Source organism: Oncorhynchus mykiss, chromosome 29 (assembly GCF_057628025.1).
Source record: "Oncorhynchus mykiss isolate SJ-2025 chromosome 29, ASM5762802v1, whole genome shotgun sequence".
Lineage (NCBI taxonomy): Eukaryota > Metazoa > Chordata > Actinopteri > Salmoniformes > Salmonidae > Oncorhynchus > Oncorhynchus mykiss.
In genome coordinates this window covers 19,064,817-19,083,293 of record NC_143050.1, presented here as the reverse complement: position 1 = coordinate 19,083,293, position 18,477 = coordinate 19,064,817, and the positions used below count along the sequence as shown (strand labels likewise).

Genomic DNA, 18,477 nt, shown 5'->3' with positions numbered 1-18,477 from the left:
TTTTTATGGCGGTTTTGGAGCAGTGGCTTCTTCCTTGCTGAGCGACCTTTCAAGTTATGTCGATATAGGACTCGTTTTACTGTGGATATAGATACTTTTGTACTTGTTTCCTCAAGCATCTTCACAAGGTCCTTTGCTGTTGTTCTGGGATTGATTTGCACCTTTCGCACCAAAGTATGTTCATCTCTAGGAGACAGAACGAGTCTCCTTCCTGTTCGGTATGACGGCTGCGTGGTCCCATGGTGTTTATACTTGTGTACTAATGTTTGTACAGATGAACGTGGTACCTTCAGGTGTTTGGAAATTGCTCCCAAGGATGAACCAGACTTGTGGAGGTCTACAATTATTTTTCTGAGGTCTTGGCTGATTTCTTTTGATTTTCCCATGATGTCAAGCAAAGAGGCACTGAGTTTGAAGATAGGCCTTGAAATACATCCAAAGGTACACCTCCAATTGACTCAAATGATGTCAATTAGCCTATCAGAAGCTTCTAAAGCCATGACATCATTTTCTGGAATTTTCCAAGCTGTTTAAAGGCACAGTCAACTTAGTGTATGTAAACTTCTGACCGACTGGAATTGTGATACAGTGAATTATAAGTGAAATCATCTGTAAACAATTGTTGGAAACATGACTTGTGTCATGCACAAAGCAGATGTCCTAACCGACTTGCCAAAACTATAGTTTGTCAACAAGACATTTGTGGAGTGGTTGAAGAACGAGTTGTTATGACTCCAACCTAAGTGTATGTTAACTTCCCACTTCAACTGTAGATGATGCAGTCAGGTCAAAAAGAGTAGGACATTATTGCTGCCCGGGATGGGATGGGATGTCAGTGAGCATTTGGCCTCCCTTGACAAAAAATTATATACTAAAAGCCAATCAGCATTGAGTTAAACTGAGTGAGCTCAGCCACATCACATTTAGCTTAAGTTAATTTTACTAAATCGTTTTTGGTATCTTTTAGTTGTCACTGCATTAGACTAAGTAGAGGTGATTAGATAATGTTGAAGTTGAAATGGTGCTGGAATAGTTGAGGCAGCTCCTGTTTTCTTTGTGACTTGCGGTAACTGGTTCTAAATCAATAGTAGTCCGAAAATGTTGGAAACATTACCTTGCTTGACCATGCTGTAGATCATTAACTGTTTGTTACATGAAATATGTTTAGTGGACTTCATCGGACAGATGTTGCTCTCCGGTTTTGCAATGAAACAAATGTGTGATTTAATTTATTCTGCCACTGTGGCTTATATGAACTAACAGGTTATAAAGCAAACAAAGTAATTATCACAGCACATTGGTTGTAAAATGGCTTCCTACGATTTTACCCACGCATCACTACAGGTGTAGGTTATATAGCTCTTTTCCAGTCCTTCCAGGCAAACACCTCTAACACCACCAATGTGTAGCACCTAAATTATTTCCTTCCCATTACTATGGACTTGTTATCCAAGCTATATACATAACCTAATGTGTATTGTATGACATGCAATCAGGCTCCAACTCTCCAAGCATACAACCAAATACATTATCAGTCGTTTAACATGGAAAAACACCCATTACACAACTCACACACACACACATTTATCTTTTCACGTGGTTTTATTCATTTTTATTGGCTAAATGAATTTAAAAGGTAATAACAATGTTTAAAACTACATGATCATATCCACAGCCATTGCTCACATACCCACTGATAACCCATCTATATATAAGATTTTCTCCCTCCCCACACATTTTTTAAAAACATTTTTCATTTTCTGTATTTTTTTGGAGCCATACTATCATAAATGCTCATTTCCAAGTCTCATCACACTAACAGCAATTCAATGGGAGAGGAAGGAGACTCTAGCTCTAAAGGAGTCCCCCCCCCCCCCCCCCCCCCCCCCCCAGTTCATATTATTCCATCAACATTTAAGTTACTAAAGCAGAGAAAGATACGGAACCAAAAATGAAAAGTAGAAGAAATAAAAAGGTGGGTGTGAGGGGTTACACCAGGCAACCCCGCGCCCCGTCATGCCACCACAGCAGAGACAGTTGCTCTGCACAGCGACACATTTTCAGAACATAGAAAACAACTCAAATAATTTAGAAACTAGATCCAAAATAGTTTTGGGGAAAATAATAGATTTTGATGTACAAAAACAGTCATTTATTTTATTTTAGTAAATCTTATAAAAGTTCCAAACACAAGTTTATTGTAGTTCTTATTTCATTTATTATTGATTCTTTTATTTGTATTTTTTTTGTTTATCTATTAGTGCGATTGTATACCAGTGCAGCTACTGGGTCCAGAGTAAAGAAAAGAGGTCTTTTTTCATCTTTAACGGCGTAAAAAATAAGGACAAACTCATCTTTTATATAAAGTATAACTGCTGGTCTTTAGGAAAGAAACACAGAAACTCATACATCTAGGAGGCACGCTATGGGGTTTTTCTTTTGTTTCAAAAATGAAAATAATGAAAATACAAGTGACGACAACAAAATAAAAAAAAACTGTGTGCAACCAAGTAATTTCACTGTCCTTGATGCCGGGTAAGGCTTCAGACATAATCAATGAAATTCATTGAATAAGAGGTTGCTAAAGAAATCAAAAGACAAGTTAGAAATCGTACAAAAAAAACAGATTAAAAAAATCTGAAACAGACGGAACAAAATAACATTTTGTCTCTTGCAGGGGTGTTTTTTGGAAGGACAGGAAGCCAGGCCTGAAGAGCAGCATTTGGACTTGGCCAGAACATAGAGATGTATAGAAATCGCTACGTTGTATCTATGACATTATGGCGTCTGTGACAGCATGCACAGTGCCATTGAGGCTTTCTCCATTTTAAAGTAGTCAATTTTTTTTCTTCTTTTGATGTTTGAAAAAGGTGTAAAGCTAACATTGGTGACTTGCATGCAGTGATGGAGTCTTGAACCAAATTGTGTTCAATTTATTGTGGCCGCTAGATGGCAGTCATATAGCTTAAAGCCAATTACAAACTAATTTGAAGAAGAAAACAATGCTCTGCTCATTGGTCGATCACTCCCAACCCATAGGAATCTCCACCCAGTTGACCATTTTAAAATGGAGGAAGCCCTAAATGTCCATGCAAAAACAGGTTACTTCCATGTTATGATCTCTATACATCTCTATGGGGCAGAGGCATCTTTGGTTCGGTTGAACATACAAAGGTAATAGGAGCTTAAGTATTCCACAAAAATATATGCATACCGGTACACATACAAGGAATGCAGGGGCTAAACCGGGCAATGGAACCAAATGACATAGTCTTTACACATTATCCCAGTTGTGTCAGTATGAACAATGGTCACTCGTCCATGGGCAGAGGTGTGTTTAAACTAACTGCAAATTAGCAGTCAGAATAATCTTTTGAAGGACACCAGGAAAATCACATGACATTTGACTGAGATTTATTGATATTCATGAACCTTTACGTTCAGTCATTTCCATGTTAAAATTACGTTACATGATACACTTACGGTCATAAGGAAGAGTGATTCATGAATGGCAACAAATTGTCCAAGTCAAATACAATAATTATGTGAGCAACCTGATGATATCAGCAATCACTCATCTGGCTCACTAAACCTGCCAACTAAACCCACACTCATGTCCAGCTTAAAGAAACCACTGTTATAGAGGGCTACATGAATGACAATATTACATGAGAAGCACGACTTCCTTTGAGGGGGTTTGTAAGAGCCAGAGTTGAGTGAGAACCTTCTGTCAGATGACCTTTAAGCTGATAATCAACTCCATGGATGAGTAAATGATACAGGACAGCTATAAAAACTCACTATTTAACAGAGTAAAACATGAAGTGTTATGGGTGTGCTTCTAAGAGGAACATCCAATCGTGGGCTGGACAGGGAAAGGAGCTTACGATGGGAGACTGGAGAGGAGGGGCGATAGACCCCTTTTACTCCAACTCTTTACTGTCCCAGCCCAGGAGCGAATGCCCCCTTCTGATGCCACGATCTACTGAACGACAGACTATACCTTTAACCCCCAGGCCATGAGGCAGGGAGTTGGGGGGAGGGGGATTAGTAGTGACTTCTTGTCCTTTCAAACCTGCAGGGTGTTGACTTACACTGGTAGGAAAAAAACACCTGTTGAACAGATCTGCATATATCAAGGATAATAAGTTGGATATGATCGATGAGTTCGCATGACCAGTCACGAAACCTGCGACCGCCCCAACATGAGGTCCAATAGCACCATTTTATTTATTTATGATGATTTATACAAGTCTCTAAGCCTTCGATGTCAGGGATTAAACCATACTGTATGTTTTATACACACACATGCAACAGAATGGACTGCATTTGTGTGTACATATATCGGTAAGTATGTAAAAGAGAATGGTGGACTTGATTTTGCAGCAGAAAAATATTCAGGTTGTGCTGTATTGAATGGACCAGAAAATGGTTACCCGATTGTTCAACAACAGGGAAAGCTTGTCCCACAGTTCTCTGAAAACTGTTTTCGTGACAAACTACTAGGCCAATATATCTCTTTAAGTAGGCCTCCTTTGTCTTGTCAATGTTGTTGAGCAGCATTTCCCTGACCACAAGAGGATAATATGAAGGAAATGCCATCCAATATCTGAGCAGGGAAGCACAGAGAACAGGATAAATAGGCCCTTACCACAATAACATCTAAACCAAGCATGTCTGTGGACAAACCCCTTCTACAATAGGCTAGATTAATGAAGTAAGCTGGGGTTTCTAATGTCCAGGTATGATTAGAAGAAAGGATCCCATCTGCCTCCCGCTACAATGTGTCGATCTGAAGGTGAATGGGTGAATCAGGTTTTTAAGGCCCTTCACTGCCCTGTAGGTTGAGGTCAGTGTTAGACAGTACAGGACAGAGGAACACTCAGGGTACCATTTTACTGGTCCATAATTTATTAAATCAACACAACTGAAATATGGGTCATTTCGGGTTACTGTGGATGGAGTGCCAAAGCCCTTAACATTTTGCATATAAAAATCAAATAAAAAGGATTAACCCTACTGTCAGTTGGTAAAAGATTTTTTATAAAATATGTTTGTTCTTTTTTGTTGTTGTACAAGCACCTCTCAAACCTGTACACGACACAGATCATTAGCTAATCCATTAACTACACTTGCTAAAACATACCAACTACTGGGCACGGATGTGACTGACAAAAACGAACACTTGAAGAGGACATGGACTAACTGGTTGCTTGAAATCCCTGGTTCTTTATGTAGGGTTTGACTGCTTGACCACCCTTTCCCAGTTTCCTCTGCCAAAACAGCTGACAAGACAGACCAACAACCCATGCATGGTTTCTAGTGGCACAGAGACGGGGAGCAACTGGTCCTAAATACGGCAAGCACCTCAACAAACAGCAGCATGTCATGAGGAAATAACGGATTTGAACAAATCAACCGACCATGACCAGTGCCAAGGGTTTAAGGTTAGCTAGATGCTATCTCCAGAAGCCTCCACAAGATCTCATAGCGTTTTGACTAGCTAGATGCTATCTCCAGAAGCCTCCACAAGATCTCATAGCGTTTTGACTAGCTAGATGCTATCTCCAGAAGCCTCCACAAGATCTCATAGCGTTTTGACTAGCTAGATGCTATCTCCAGAAGCCTCCACAAGATCTCATAGCGTTTTGACTAGCTAGATGCTATCTCCAGAAGCCTCCACAAGATCTCATAGCGTTTTGACTAGCTAGATGCTATCTCCAGAAGCCTCCACAAGATCTCATAGCGTTTTGACTAGCTAGATGCCATCTCCAGAAGCCTCCACAAGATCTCATAGCGTTTTGACTAGCTAGATGCCATCTCCAGAAGCCTCCACAAGATCTCATAGCGTTTTGACGAGAGCACATGAAAGTGCACAACTATGGCAACCGTCAGTCATCAAGCATGTAATGTCAAATGTGGATGTAAAACATTGATTAGGCCTACATCAAGTTTCATTATTTGTCATTGTGGCCACAAGCTTCAGTTAAAATGGTATAAAAGCAGCGGAGGTGATGAGGACTCTTAACAAACAGCACAAAGGAGTTCAAACGCTGGGGTGTATTCATCACTCGGATTCCGTTGCAAATGTAAAACTTATATCAATCAAAATTAGTTTCTATTGTACAAGTTCAGGTAGTCCTCTCTGTTTTGTTCCATTTTGCCGGTTTACAACAGTAAACAGGTTTCATTGCAAAACTTTTTGCAACAGACTCCGACTAATAAATGCACTCCTGATGCTAACCCCTACTAACTGAGTAAGTGCAGATAATGTCTCACAGGCCCAGATTCCTAACCAGGACCAAAACACAAACTTTGAGTGGAAACCCAACTTTTGGGACCAAAGCCACCAGAATAAAGTAAACTTGTAGAGGAAGTAAACACAGAGGTTACAGAGAAGGGGGGGGGGGGGGGGACATCTTAAGCCTACAAAGCAACCACATGCATTAAAAACAGAATATGGCTTTAAGTAGTTTTAGCATATCCCTGTCACTAGACTCAAGTCTCCCTCATTGTTTTTTCCTCTCAAACCAACTAGCATGAAATAACAGGATGAAGGTATTTTTCTCAGAGAACAATGAATGAGAGGACAATGCGCTCTGCAGTCAACTCTCCAACCCTATCACAACCTCCAGCCAACTCTCCAACCCTAACACAACCTCCAGCCCTGCAGTCAACTCTCCAACCCTATCACAACCTCCAGCCAACTCTCCAACCCTAACACAACCTCCAGCTCTGCAGTCAACTCTCCAACCCTATCACAACCTCCAGCTCTGCAGTCAACTCTCCAACCCTATCACAACCTCCAGCCAACTCTCCAACCCTATCACAACCTCCAGCTCTACAGCCAACTCTCCAACTCTATCACAACCTCCAGCCCTGCAGTCAACTCTCCAACCCTATCACAACCTCCAGTCAACTCTCCAACCCTATCACAACCTCCAGTCAACTCTCCAACCCTATCACAACCTCCAGTCAACTCTCCAATCCTATCACAACCTCCAGTCAACTCTCCAACCCTATCACAACCTCCAGCCCTGCAGTCAACTCTCCAACCCTATCACAACCTCCAGCCCTGCTTCACAGAGACAAGGGACAGAGACAACCTCTTTTGACGCAGCTAAAATGGCTTCCTCCATACGTTTCTCAAGTTGGAAAGAAGAGCGGGTGAAAATATCTGAGCTGGAGCTGTACAAATTCAATTCAAGTTTTGCAGGTTTCATTACAAAACACTATGAACACTCAGGGGCGGAAATGAACGTCTCTGCCAAATATTTTGTCATGATCCTATTCATGATTGAATATAGCGCTTTCAATCTCCTGTCGGATGTGAACTTCACAACAAACTTCTAACCACACACAGAAAAGCAAACACGTGTGGGGTAATGTAATAAAAAAGACCAGCAAATACTAGTGGCGTGGCCTCACAACCCTACAATCTACAACACTACAACGGGTTACAAAAGGCCAAACCAACCTAAGTCCATTTCTTGAGAAGAATCGCAAAATTGAAGAAAAGATTGATTCTTCCAGAACGGCTGTTGGCTTGCCACATGACACACATCATGCCAAGCTGGCTACTAAGAAAGGATTCAACAGGAAAAGAAAAACATTTCCCTAATAGATGGGACACTGTAGCTAAGCCCTACACAAAATATGAGCCTATACCTTTATGCATTACGAATTCACCACATATATGACTTGCTTCCATCCACAGAATCAAAAGCCTGATTAGGATTGTTTGAAAATAACACATTTAGGAAAATTCAGTATTTGTGAACAAAAAATAAAAACTAAAAGGGGTTATATTGATATATATGCTGCAAAAATTAAATCAATAGGAGGATAAAAATAAAAGATTTTTGTTTTTTCTCGTCATTATCAATTGATGCTCATTTTGCCACCCGTTGCCACGTCAACGTCTGGGAGAGCGTCAGCATGGCAACGGAAACTATCATCATAAAATGGTACAGTAGTAGAGATAACTAGACCAGGAGGGGGCGGGCTCTCCTGGGAAAAGGTCCGCAGAGAGGTTCAGTGATTGGTCATGCGGCTCGCTGTCAGGAATAATGGTTGTATGGGGGTAGAGGGTGCCCGGTGCCATTCTGGTAGTGATGGTGCTGGCGGTGGGCAATGTACTCAGCATAGCTCATTGTCATCTTCTCGCTACGGTACCTAAACAAGAGGAGAGGGAAGTTAGAGAAGGAACAGTTACCCCAACTTACCTGGCAGTGGCACTAGAATCTCTACACCCTAATGCTCTATGGATCCAGCAGTACTCCTTCACTGATTTCTGTCTGTACTGTGGCAAACAGGACCACGGTGAGCTTTGGGAGGGTCCCCTACAGTAATGATGCACCAGTCACATATTCCCAGCAGTAAGCAACACTTTCATCATCTACACTGAAGGCAGAACCAAGGCCAGCAGCAGTGGAAGACAGCAACCGGTGTGAAAGGAGAGCAGCCTCTCTTACCTGGTCAACTTAATGGTCTTCCTGAAGTCATTTGTGATGGGAGCTTTGTAGCCTCCCTTTCGTAGTAAGGAATCTATGGTCTGAATGTGGTCCCATCCTGCACAGAGAAGGTTATATCCCCTTGAATATCCCCCTTTATGTCCCCTTGAATCCCACTTCTCTCTAGAACCAAGACCTTCAGTCATACAGACATTATACAACGGTGATGGGACACACGATTCCACTTACCTTGCTCTTTTGCGACCTCTGGTAGGTAGGTGGCGGTACGTTTTGATCCTTTTTCATTGAAAAACTCTATCCTAATGCCATGAACACCCACCTACAGGCCAGAGAAAGGAGAGACAGAGGGCAGAACAGACATCACATGAATGGACAGGAACAACAGACACATGCCTATATACACTACATGTCTTCGGCCACACACTCCAGAAAAACTGCAGCATTACCTAACAGAGTTACTAACCTATAGAAGTATGAGATACCATACCCGGTCACGGGGAGGGCTAACTCTTGAAATTCCGTCTGTCACTACAGATTTAGGAAAAACAGCTTTTAGTTTCGTCGTACCTCACGTATGGAACAACCTACAGAACACCCTACAGTTGGATGAGTTGGTGCCATTTGGGCAAATCAGATTGTTGGTTGAGGGTCAGGATCCGGTCAAGATAGCTCGGGGGATTGTTTGAGTTATAATTCAAAATCACCCGCCCACCCCACGGGCCCTTGCCCCCCCCTCTGGGTCAGCAAGGTCACTGCTTACGTCCTCACAAAAAAGACAGACTGCCTGTGTATGGTGCTTGTCGGCCTAAATCATGCTTGCTGTGTGGATCTCCAGGCTGCAATGGGGTCCAGTTCATTCAGAACCAGAAACTGCAGCAGAGCCCTATTCCTATTTCATTCTCATCTCTACTTCACACTGGAGATTGTCTCTCCCAGCGTACCGCTCTGTGCGGGGAGCGTACCGCTCTGTGCGGGGAGCGTACCGCTCTGTGCGGGGAGCGTACCGCTCTGTGCGGGGAGCGTACCGCTCTGTGCGGGGAGCGTACCGCTCTGTGCGGGGAGCGTACCGCTCTGTGCGGGGAGCGTACCGCTCTGTGCGGAGAGCGTACCGCTCTGTGCGGGGAGCGTACCGCTCTGTGCGGAGAGCGTACCGCTCTGTGCGGAGAGCGTACCGCTCTGTGTGGAGTGTACTGCTCTGTGTGGAGTGTACTGCTCTGTGTGGAGTGTACTGCTCTGTGTGGAGTGTACCGCTCTGTGCGGGGAGCGTACCGCTCTGTGTGGAGTGTACTGCTCTGTGTGGAGTGTACTGCTCTGTGTGGAGTGTACTGCTCTGTGTGGAGTGTACTGCTCTGTGTGGAGTGTACTGCTCTCCGGTGCACTGTAACCCTCAACTGCTGGATTCACATATGTGAAGGCTATTTAATTTCAATAAGAATAAAAATGACTGAAGAGTATTGCATAAGATGAATTAATAGCTACCTGTCTTGTTTCAGTCTCTTACCTCCCAGTCAAGGTAATCACCGACGTCCTCGAAGTTGGTGAGCAGAGACACCGAGCAGAAGAGGCGTGGCAGCTCGTCCCTCGTCACGGGGGGAAAGCGGCTGTCTTTAAGGGCACTGTGGAGACAACAGGGGACGTTTAGGGACAACATCAGCTGCACTACTTTGAACCAGTTTCAACTGGAAGACCAACAGATTATCAAGGACAATGTCCACCCAAAGTACATATTTGTGTTTCATCTCATCGTACTATGAGCCACAGGGCATTATGTTTATAATGAAAAGAAAGACCAAATCTTTCTGATAAGAGAACATGTAAATGAAGAAACCCTGCAAGCATTTTCCTTTATCCTTTCAGAAGACATTAGCCATGAAGTGATATCTTCCATGCTACATTTCAGAAAGTGCCTATCTGAGGGGATGTAAAAATAGAATGACCTGATGGCAGGTGAGTCTCCGTATTGGCTGGACCCACAGACTCTCCATATCAGATTCTAATTTTCCCTCACTCCCCCACTCCATCCTAAAAAGAGACTGCTGCCACCAGCCTTTCTGCACACGACGGCACACCATCTTCCTGCTCATGTCATGACAGCAGATGAATGGAGTCAGTTAGTCTCCATGAGCCATAATCTACCACCACACGCTGTCCTAATTCACCAATAGGAGTGAAATGCCCCATCCCCATGTGGTGATGACATGCTGTCATAGTGCTGCCTCTTCTACATATTTGTACTGGTAGAAGACTCATATGGTAACAACACACGGGATGAACTGTGAACACTGAACAGCATCCCTTTTAAGTCCATGATGTGCTAAATAGGACTCTGTTTCTTTCAGTCCAGGATTGGGAGTGACAAGCTGACTTCAGTAGAAAGAGGCCCAGTAATTTATCTTACTAGAGGGAGATGTGGGAGAGGAGCATGGAGAAGCAACATAATGAAGACATAAAACAGGGCGGCTCCCTGAGAGTAATTGATTTCTTAGGACCTGGGGGCACGCTGGGGGCACGCTGAGAGCACGCTAAGGGCACGCTGAGGGCACGCTAAGGGCACGCTGAGGGCACGCTCAGGGCACGCTGGGGGCACGCTAAGGGCACGCTAAGGGCACGCTATATCTGGAATTTCTCCTGTTTCACTGGCCCCTCACTTTTCCTGTGCTAACAACATGGTTAGCCTAGTGGTGAGTTGGATTTTAGACAGTCCACCCATATTATAGAATGTCCTGACCTGCTATAACATTGGCTCTCAGAGCCTCAGTGGCTAAACAACAGCCATGGAGACGTTCTAACGTCTGTGTTGCTGCAGCCATTCTCTGCAGCGCCAGTGTAAGATTCCATGGGAGAGAGGGGAATTCTACATGCTGCTGGCTGCAGGTCCGACTGATTGACTAGAGGGCAGGGTTGGCAAATCTTAACCAGACAGGAGACGGATACACAAACAACAGCACCCACATACCTCTGGCACTCACAGGAGGGTAGCGAAGCTTATCCTCTCAGAAGAGTCATTAAAGAAATAAATCTGTCTTTTTACTGAGCTGACCCTTTTATCCAAATGGGTCTGGCTTGTATTAATACTGCATTTCACACATGTTCACATTTATAGGCCTATAGCTGAATACAAACACAAGACTGCACCTGAGAGTGCGTACAACAGGAACGTAACTAGCCTGGCTGGCTGGCAGTGTCAGAGCACCAGGTCATTGAGTTTGACATCGCTAGCAGCCCGTCTACTAAAACAAACAGATGATCGCAACCTCTACAAAATGGCTGCTCTGGACTTGGACAAGTGTAACACAGAGACAAACCAAGCTTTGTAAGATCCTCTGACGTTAACCTGTTCCTCCTCTACAGACCAAGACTCCTGATGCACGCTTATCCAAGGGACAGAATTAAATGATTAAATACCAGATGTGGATGCTAAACGGCGATCGGATTGGTATCTATAATCTGAAATGGAAAAGCCCTTTTAATACCAGTTGTAGACAGGGAATACCAATGAAGGGGAAGGTAAATGTTTGCAGAGATAAATTAGAGACGAGATGAGAACGTTGTCAGTTACTTCATAGTATACTGAAACAGGACAACCAACACACACTCATGTATGACACTGATACAGTGCGTGTCAGATCACTGAGAGGGTGAGGCCATGCAGCAAGGCTGAAAGGCCCTGTTGACAGTAGTGCAGATCACATGACTGACACATGCAGATAAACAGACAGAGAGAAAAAGAGACAGACAGATGGACAGAAAGACAGACAGACAGAAGCAGAGAGAGACAGACAGATTCAAACCAGTTCTGCCCAGACTCTGAAGGTAATGCCTTCTTTATTGGATTGTCAGATACTCGGTCTCATCCCCTACACACACACACACACACACACACACAGCTCAACCAGATCCTCTCTCCCCCACTGTGGGCCAGAGAGGCTATTAGGTTTATTAAAATCACACACCAAGACAGACTTCTAGAAACAAATAAAAAAAAATAAGCACATTTAATACAAAATCACCTTAGTAGGCCTACTTTACATAAAATACTGTATTATATCCTTTACTGGTCGATACTGATATGAAGGTTGATATTAACTCCAGGAGACCTGGCCCCTCTAGGGAGATAGACCACTCATCAAATGAACGCACTGGTAAATAATTGCCTTTAAACAGGCAATGGTGCATCTGAACAGGGCATGACAGTGTAAATGAGTTCCATACATTTCTGAGGCAAGCTGAGCACAGAGCAGCATCTCTCAGTGAGGTAAAACCCTCTCGGAGGTCCCTGGGGCAATGCCGTTCCTCCGCTCCATGTACATGCTTTGCATGATTTATTCAGCACCAAAGGTCCTTTGACGTAGACAAAACCGAAAACACACACACACACACACACACACACACACACACAAGCTCAAAAGGTACAAGCTCCTAGTTATGTTTTTGTATATGGTAGGATGGAGGGGTGTTCTGTAGAATTGCTGAGTTAAAGGCAAAAGTCCCTAAACATTAACTGGATAATTAAAGGACAACGGTTACTTGGTACAATACATCTGCATTTTAATCATCCTGTACTTTTGTCATGAACATTCTGCTCTGTGAAAAACATGAGCATTTAAACCATTGGTTTTAAAGGTCGCAACAGCAGAGGTGTGCCGTGCTTTGACAATGGTTATTTTCTTGTTTGTGCCTCTTTTGTCCTCACTACAGTCAGAAGATAGCCTAACTGTGTGTTTAACACATGAACATCTTCCTAAGCATGCATTCTGTTCTGCCTGGTGAGAGAGAGATTGTGGCATTAGGAAATCTATAAATATGAATACCAAAAACCAGGGAGATTGTAATGCAGTGGGAGGGAAAAGTGTCTGAAAACAAAAACAACCCCGAGATGGTTAGCACAAGCGCCGAAACAGAAACTAAAGCTGGTCTGTCTGTAAGGCTCAGTATAAATAGATGATCAATAGTGATGGGGGAAAACAATTTATATACAGTGGAGCAAAAAAAGTATTTAGTCAGCCACCAATTGTGCAAGTTCTCCCACTTAAAAAGATGAGAGAGGCCTGTAAAGTTCATCATAGGTACACTTCAACAATGACAGACTAAATGAGAAAAAGAAATCCAGAAAATCATTGTAGGATTTTTTATGAATTTATTTGCAAATTATGGTGGAAAATAAGTATTTGGTCAATAACAAAAGTTTCTCAATACTTTGTTATATACCCTTTGTTGGCAATGACAGAGGTCAAACGTTTTCTGTAAGTCTTCACAAGGTTTTCACACACTGTTGCTGGTATTTTGGCCCATTCCTCCATGCAGATCTCCTCTAGAGCAGTGATGTTTTGGGGCTGTTGCTGGGCAACACGGACTTTCAACTCCCTCCAAAGATTTTCTATGGGGTTGAGATCTGGAGACTGGCTAGGCCACTCCAGGACCTTGAAATGCTTCTTACGAAGCCACTCCTTCGTTGCCCGGGCGGTGTGTTTGGGATCATTGTCATGCTGAAAGACGCAGCCACGTTTCATCTTCAATGACCTTGCTGATGGAAGGAGGTTTTCACTCAAAATCTCACGATACATGGCCCATTCATTCTTTCCTTTACACGGATCAGTCGTCCTGGTCCCTTTGCAGAAAAACAGCCCCAAAGCATGATATTTCCACCCCCATGCTTCACAGTAGGTATGGTGTTCTTCGGATGCAACTCAGCATTCTTTGTCCTCCAAACACGACGAGTTGAGTGTTTACCAAAAAGTTATATTTTGGTTTCATCTGACCATATGACATTCTCCCAATCTTCTTCTGGATCATCCAAATGCTCTCTAGCAAACTTCAGACGGGCCTGGACATGTACTGGCTTAAGCAGGGGGACACGTCTGGCACTGCAGGATTTGAGTCCCTGGCGGCGTAGTGTGTTACTGATGGTAGGCTTTGTTACTTTGGTCCCAGCTCTCTGCAGGTCTAGGTCCCCCCATGTGGTTCTGGGATTTTTGCTCACCGTTCTTTGATCATTTTGACCCCACGGGGTGAGATCTTGCGTGGAGCCCCAGATCGAGGGAGATTATCAGTGGTCTTGTATGTCTTCCATTTCCTAATAATTGCTCCCACAGTTGATTTCTTCAAACCAAGCTGCTTACCTATTGCAGATTCAGTCTTCCCAGCCTGGTGCAAGTTCAAACAGGTGCCATTAATATAGGTAATGAGTGGAGGACAGAGGAGCCTCTTAAATAAGAAGTTACAGGTCTGTGAGAGCCAGAAATCTTGCTTGTTTGTAGGTGACATAATACTTATTTTCCACAATAATTTGCAAATAAATTCATTAAAAATCCTACAATGTGATTTTCTGGATTTTCCCCCTCATTTTGTCTGTCATAGTTGAAGTGTACCTATGATGAAAATTACAGGCCTCATCTTTTTAAGTGGGAGAACTTGCACAACTGGTGGCTGACTAATTACTTTTTTGCCCCACTGTAGTTGCATATTGGGATATTACTTTTTGACGATATTGTATAGTTTTGACAATATTCTAATATATTTTTTGCGCTAGTTAGCTGTACCCCCACAAAAACGTAACTTTTTTTCCTCGTTGCTTGTTCTCCATCTTCTTTTTAAACAGGGAGCCAATTTGTTTTCAGCACTTTTATTTCCATTACTGAACAAAACTAGTTTTCTTCATGGCTCTATCTTGTTCCTCTGCAGCAGACATATGGGGAGCAGTATGTTTGGAGCATCGGTATCGCAATACATATAGAATCGCAATACATATCGTATAGGCACTTAAGTACCGTGATAATATCGTATCGTGAGGTCCCTAGCAACTCCCAGCCATTATGGTCAGACACGGCTAACAAGCTAGAAAATCATAGCATTACTTTTTTTATGCAAGACATGAAGGATAATCTTTGATTTTATCAAAGAAGCCAGTTATATTGATAACGTTTATGTTGAAGTTAAACACCAAAAGGCCCCCTTTTTCCCAGAAGTACCCCAGGCCTCACTAATGACATTAGTGCCCACAGAGGCAGGCGGGCTGAGTGAACAAAAACCCTCAGCTTTACTGGCATCCTCATCTGGACGCTTCGTCCTATTTTTTTTGGTTCCCCTTCACAACACACTGCTCTCCCCCTCCCCCAACCACCCAACTCTTGAAAAACAAATGAACCGAGAGGCCTGCCATTTGTGGTACCTAGATACAGTTCAATCCACTGAGGAAACTTTTTTTTAAACATTCTCCTCGAACCTCGACTTTACCTACGGTGAACTCAACCAAAACAAAAGCTAGGGTAAACACAGTTAACACACCAATACTCTGCTTGACGCTGTTCAAAAATATGCATGTCAACTAAATAAATACAATACATGTTGCTTAAGTATTAATGTAAGGGCTCCTATGTTGTTATCAGTGATTTAGTCCAGTAAACTTGACATTTTCTGTGACAGCAGAAAGCTTGAACTCTGTTGCAGTGCATGACCTCCTCTACAGGCCTCCGTGTGGAATCATCCTAGCAACAGCGCTGGCCAATAGGAGGCTGGCAGGAGTCTTAACTTGTAGCCAATAGGAGACCAGTTCCAGATGTCAGTGAGTATGTGTGCCTGTGAGTGAATGTGTTTGCCACTGTATGTGTGTGAGAAAGAGATAGAGAGCTACAGATCAGTCTCACGTGCACCCCCGCCCATTCAAATAGTGTTATTTGTTCCTGTCCACCTGGTATGCTGCTTCTCCCCAATGAATTAGCAATTTCCTTACAAAACCCAACAAGACAGAATTGTTTCGATGATGGTGGGTGTTCCTTTCAGTGACAGAATAATAAGAACGCAAAAAGATAGCTAGATTCACACCCAGAGAACTCAAAACATGTCTGCCATATTTTTTACTTGAATATATCAAAAGGGAACTGTTGGGTGAATGTTTTCTCCCAAAAGATTTGCTGTCATCCCTTCTTCCCTCTCTTTTTGTTCATGCCTATGAGGCAAAAATGTGGAGATATCCCAGCAGGAGACAGAACACAGACACGGTGCTCCTGCTAGTGCCTAGAATCATCTCCCCGGTCACATGCTCACCACCCTCCGTCTCATAGTACTTGACGGGTCAGAACCAGCTGCTCTGCTTTTATCTTCCACTGAGGGTGCAGGGTCCAACGCTAACTTTTTTTTCTCACTGGCCCAAAAATAGTTTATACTGGCCCGGACATGGTGTAGTTTTTAAATGCATTGGGTTCATGCAGGGCCTATAGGTTGCCATGATTCTCTCTGCATTCAGCTATTAATAGGCTACATTTGGTTATTATGATATGTAATAAAAAGCTGTGTAATGCACACTGAACCAAAATATAAAACGCAACAACTTCAAAGCAGTTTACTGAGATTCTACAGTCAACTCAAATAAATTCATTCGGCCTTCGTCTATGACTGGGAATACAGATATGCATCTGTTGGTCACAGGTACCTTTTTTTTAAGTAGGGGTGTGGATCAGAAAACCAGTCAGTATCTGGCATGACCAGCATTTGCCTCATGCAGTGCGACATCTCCTTCACATAGAGTTGATCAGGCTGTTGATTATGGCCTGTGGAATGTGGCCCCACTCCTCTGTGTGAAATTGCTGGATATTGGCAAACTGGAACACGCTGTCATACATGTTGATCCAGAGCATCCCAAACATGCTCAATGGGTGACATGTCTGATGAGTACGCAGGCCATGGAAAAACTTGTGATATTTTCAGCCTCCTGGAATTGTGTACAGATCCTTGTGACATGGGGCCATGCATTATCCTGCTGAAACATGAGGTGATGGCGGAGGCTGAATGGCACGACATTGGGCCTCAGGATTTCGTCACGGTATCTCTGTGCATTAAAATTGCCATTGAGTCACTTTACGCCTACCTACATGTGCATATTATTTCAATTACCTCGACTAACATGTAACCCGCACATTGACCCGGTACCCCCTGTATATAGCCTCGTTATTGTTATTTTATTGTCCCTCATTTATTTTATTTTTATTTAGTAAATCTTTTTCTTAACTCTTATTTTTCTTAAAACTACATTGTTGGTTAAGGGCTTGTAAATAAGTATTTTACAGTAAGGTTGTATTCGGCACGTGACATAAAATTTGATTCAATTTTTTTTTTTGAAAATGCAATTGTGTTCATACCATAACCCCACCGCCACCATGGGGCACTCTGTTTACAACGTTGAGCAAAGCGCTCGCTTAACACAACGCCATTCACGCTATCTGCCCTGTACAGTTGAAAATGGGATTCATCCTTGAAGAGCACACTCGAGCGTGCCAGTGGCCATCGAAGGTGAGAATTTACTGCTCATAAATATTCATTTTTGGGGTGAGTAAAAATAGTTGTACCCGATCAACACTTTCTCACTAAAACATAATTACCAGAAGTCCACTGACATGCTCTGATAATAACATGATGTGCTTCACGAGCAAATACAGTTCTGAACAGTTAGCTCAATGGTCAGGCACCGAGTTCCTGACATGTATTGCCACTTGCGGTCAAAGTTCACATTCCCCATGGTGTGCAAAACAAATCTTTGAAATGTGGTATTGCAGTATTGTGTTGGGAAGAAAAGTGCAATCTTCACCTTGAAAATTAAGATTAAAGGCTCAATTCAATCCGATCTGCATTACAGTATTTACGCAGTTGCTTTTTTTCCAATGGTCAAATGAACTCACGGATTTATACGGTACCCAAGCCCAAACCCCTACTACTACCAGGGCGACCCCTCTCCCAGGTATGCTTTTAGTTTTCAGAATTAGAAGTGAGTGGGCACAGTTCGTTTGCATAATATAAAGGATTTGAAGAAAATATATATCTGCCCCATGTGGGATTAGAACAACCACTGAACTGCAACCGTCGAGCAGACTGTGCGACCGATCGGTCATAGCAGTTGAGAAAAAAATACAACGACTTGACATGACCACCAATGTCATCTATTTCTTCTTAAAATGAATGTAGCTACAAATATAAACGTATAATCCTCAAACCTACATGTTTTTTTTCCTTT

At 42.9% G+C, this 18,477-nt stretch overlaps 1 protein-coding gene across 2 annotated transcripts in view; it reads right to left on the bottom strand.

Annotated features, from left to right (window-relative positions):
• Positions 1–1,583: 1,583 nt before the first annotated feature.
• Positions 1,584–18,477, bottom strand: part of LOC110509945 (nuclear protein AMMECR1) — a 33,827-nt gene continuing 16,933 nt past the window's right edge. The window contains exons 3-6 of one of the 2 annotated variants that reach the window (XM_021591173.3): positions 9,976–10,090; positions 8,703–8,793; positions 8,475–8,571; positions 1,584–8,175 (exon numbers count right to left, since the gene is read on the bottom strand). In XM_021591173.3, the coding sequence (XP_021446848.1) occupies positions 8,061–8,175; positions 8,475–8,571; positions 8,703–8,793; positions 9,976–10,090 (418 nt within the window). In that variant the 3' untranslated portion in view covers positions 1,584–8,060. Of the gene's footprint in view, positions 8,176–8,474; positions 8,572–8,702; positions 8,794–9,953; positions 10,091–18,477 lie in introns of both variants that reach the window. The other variant, XR_016493260.1, reaches the window with a different exon arrangement.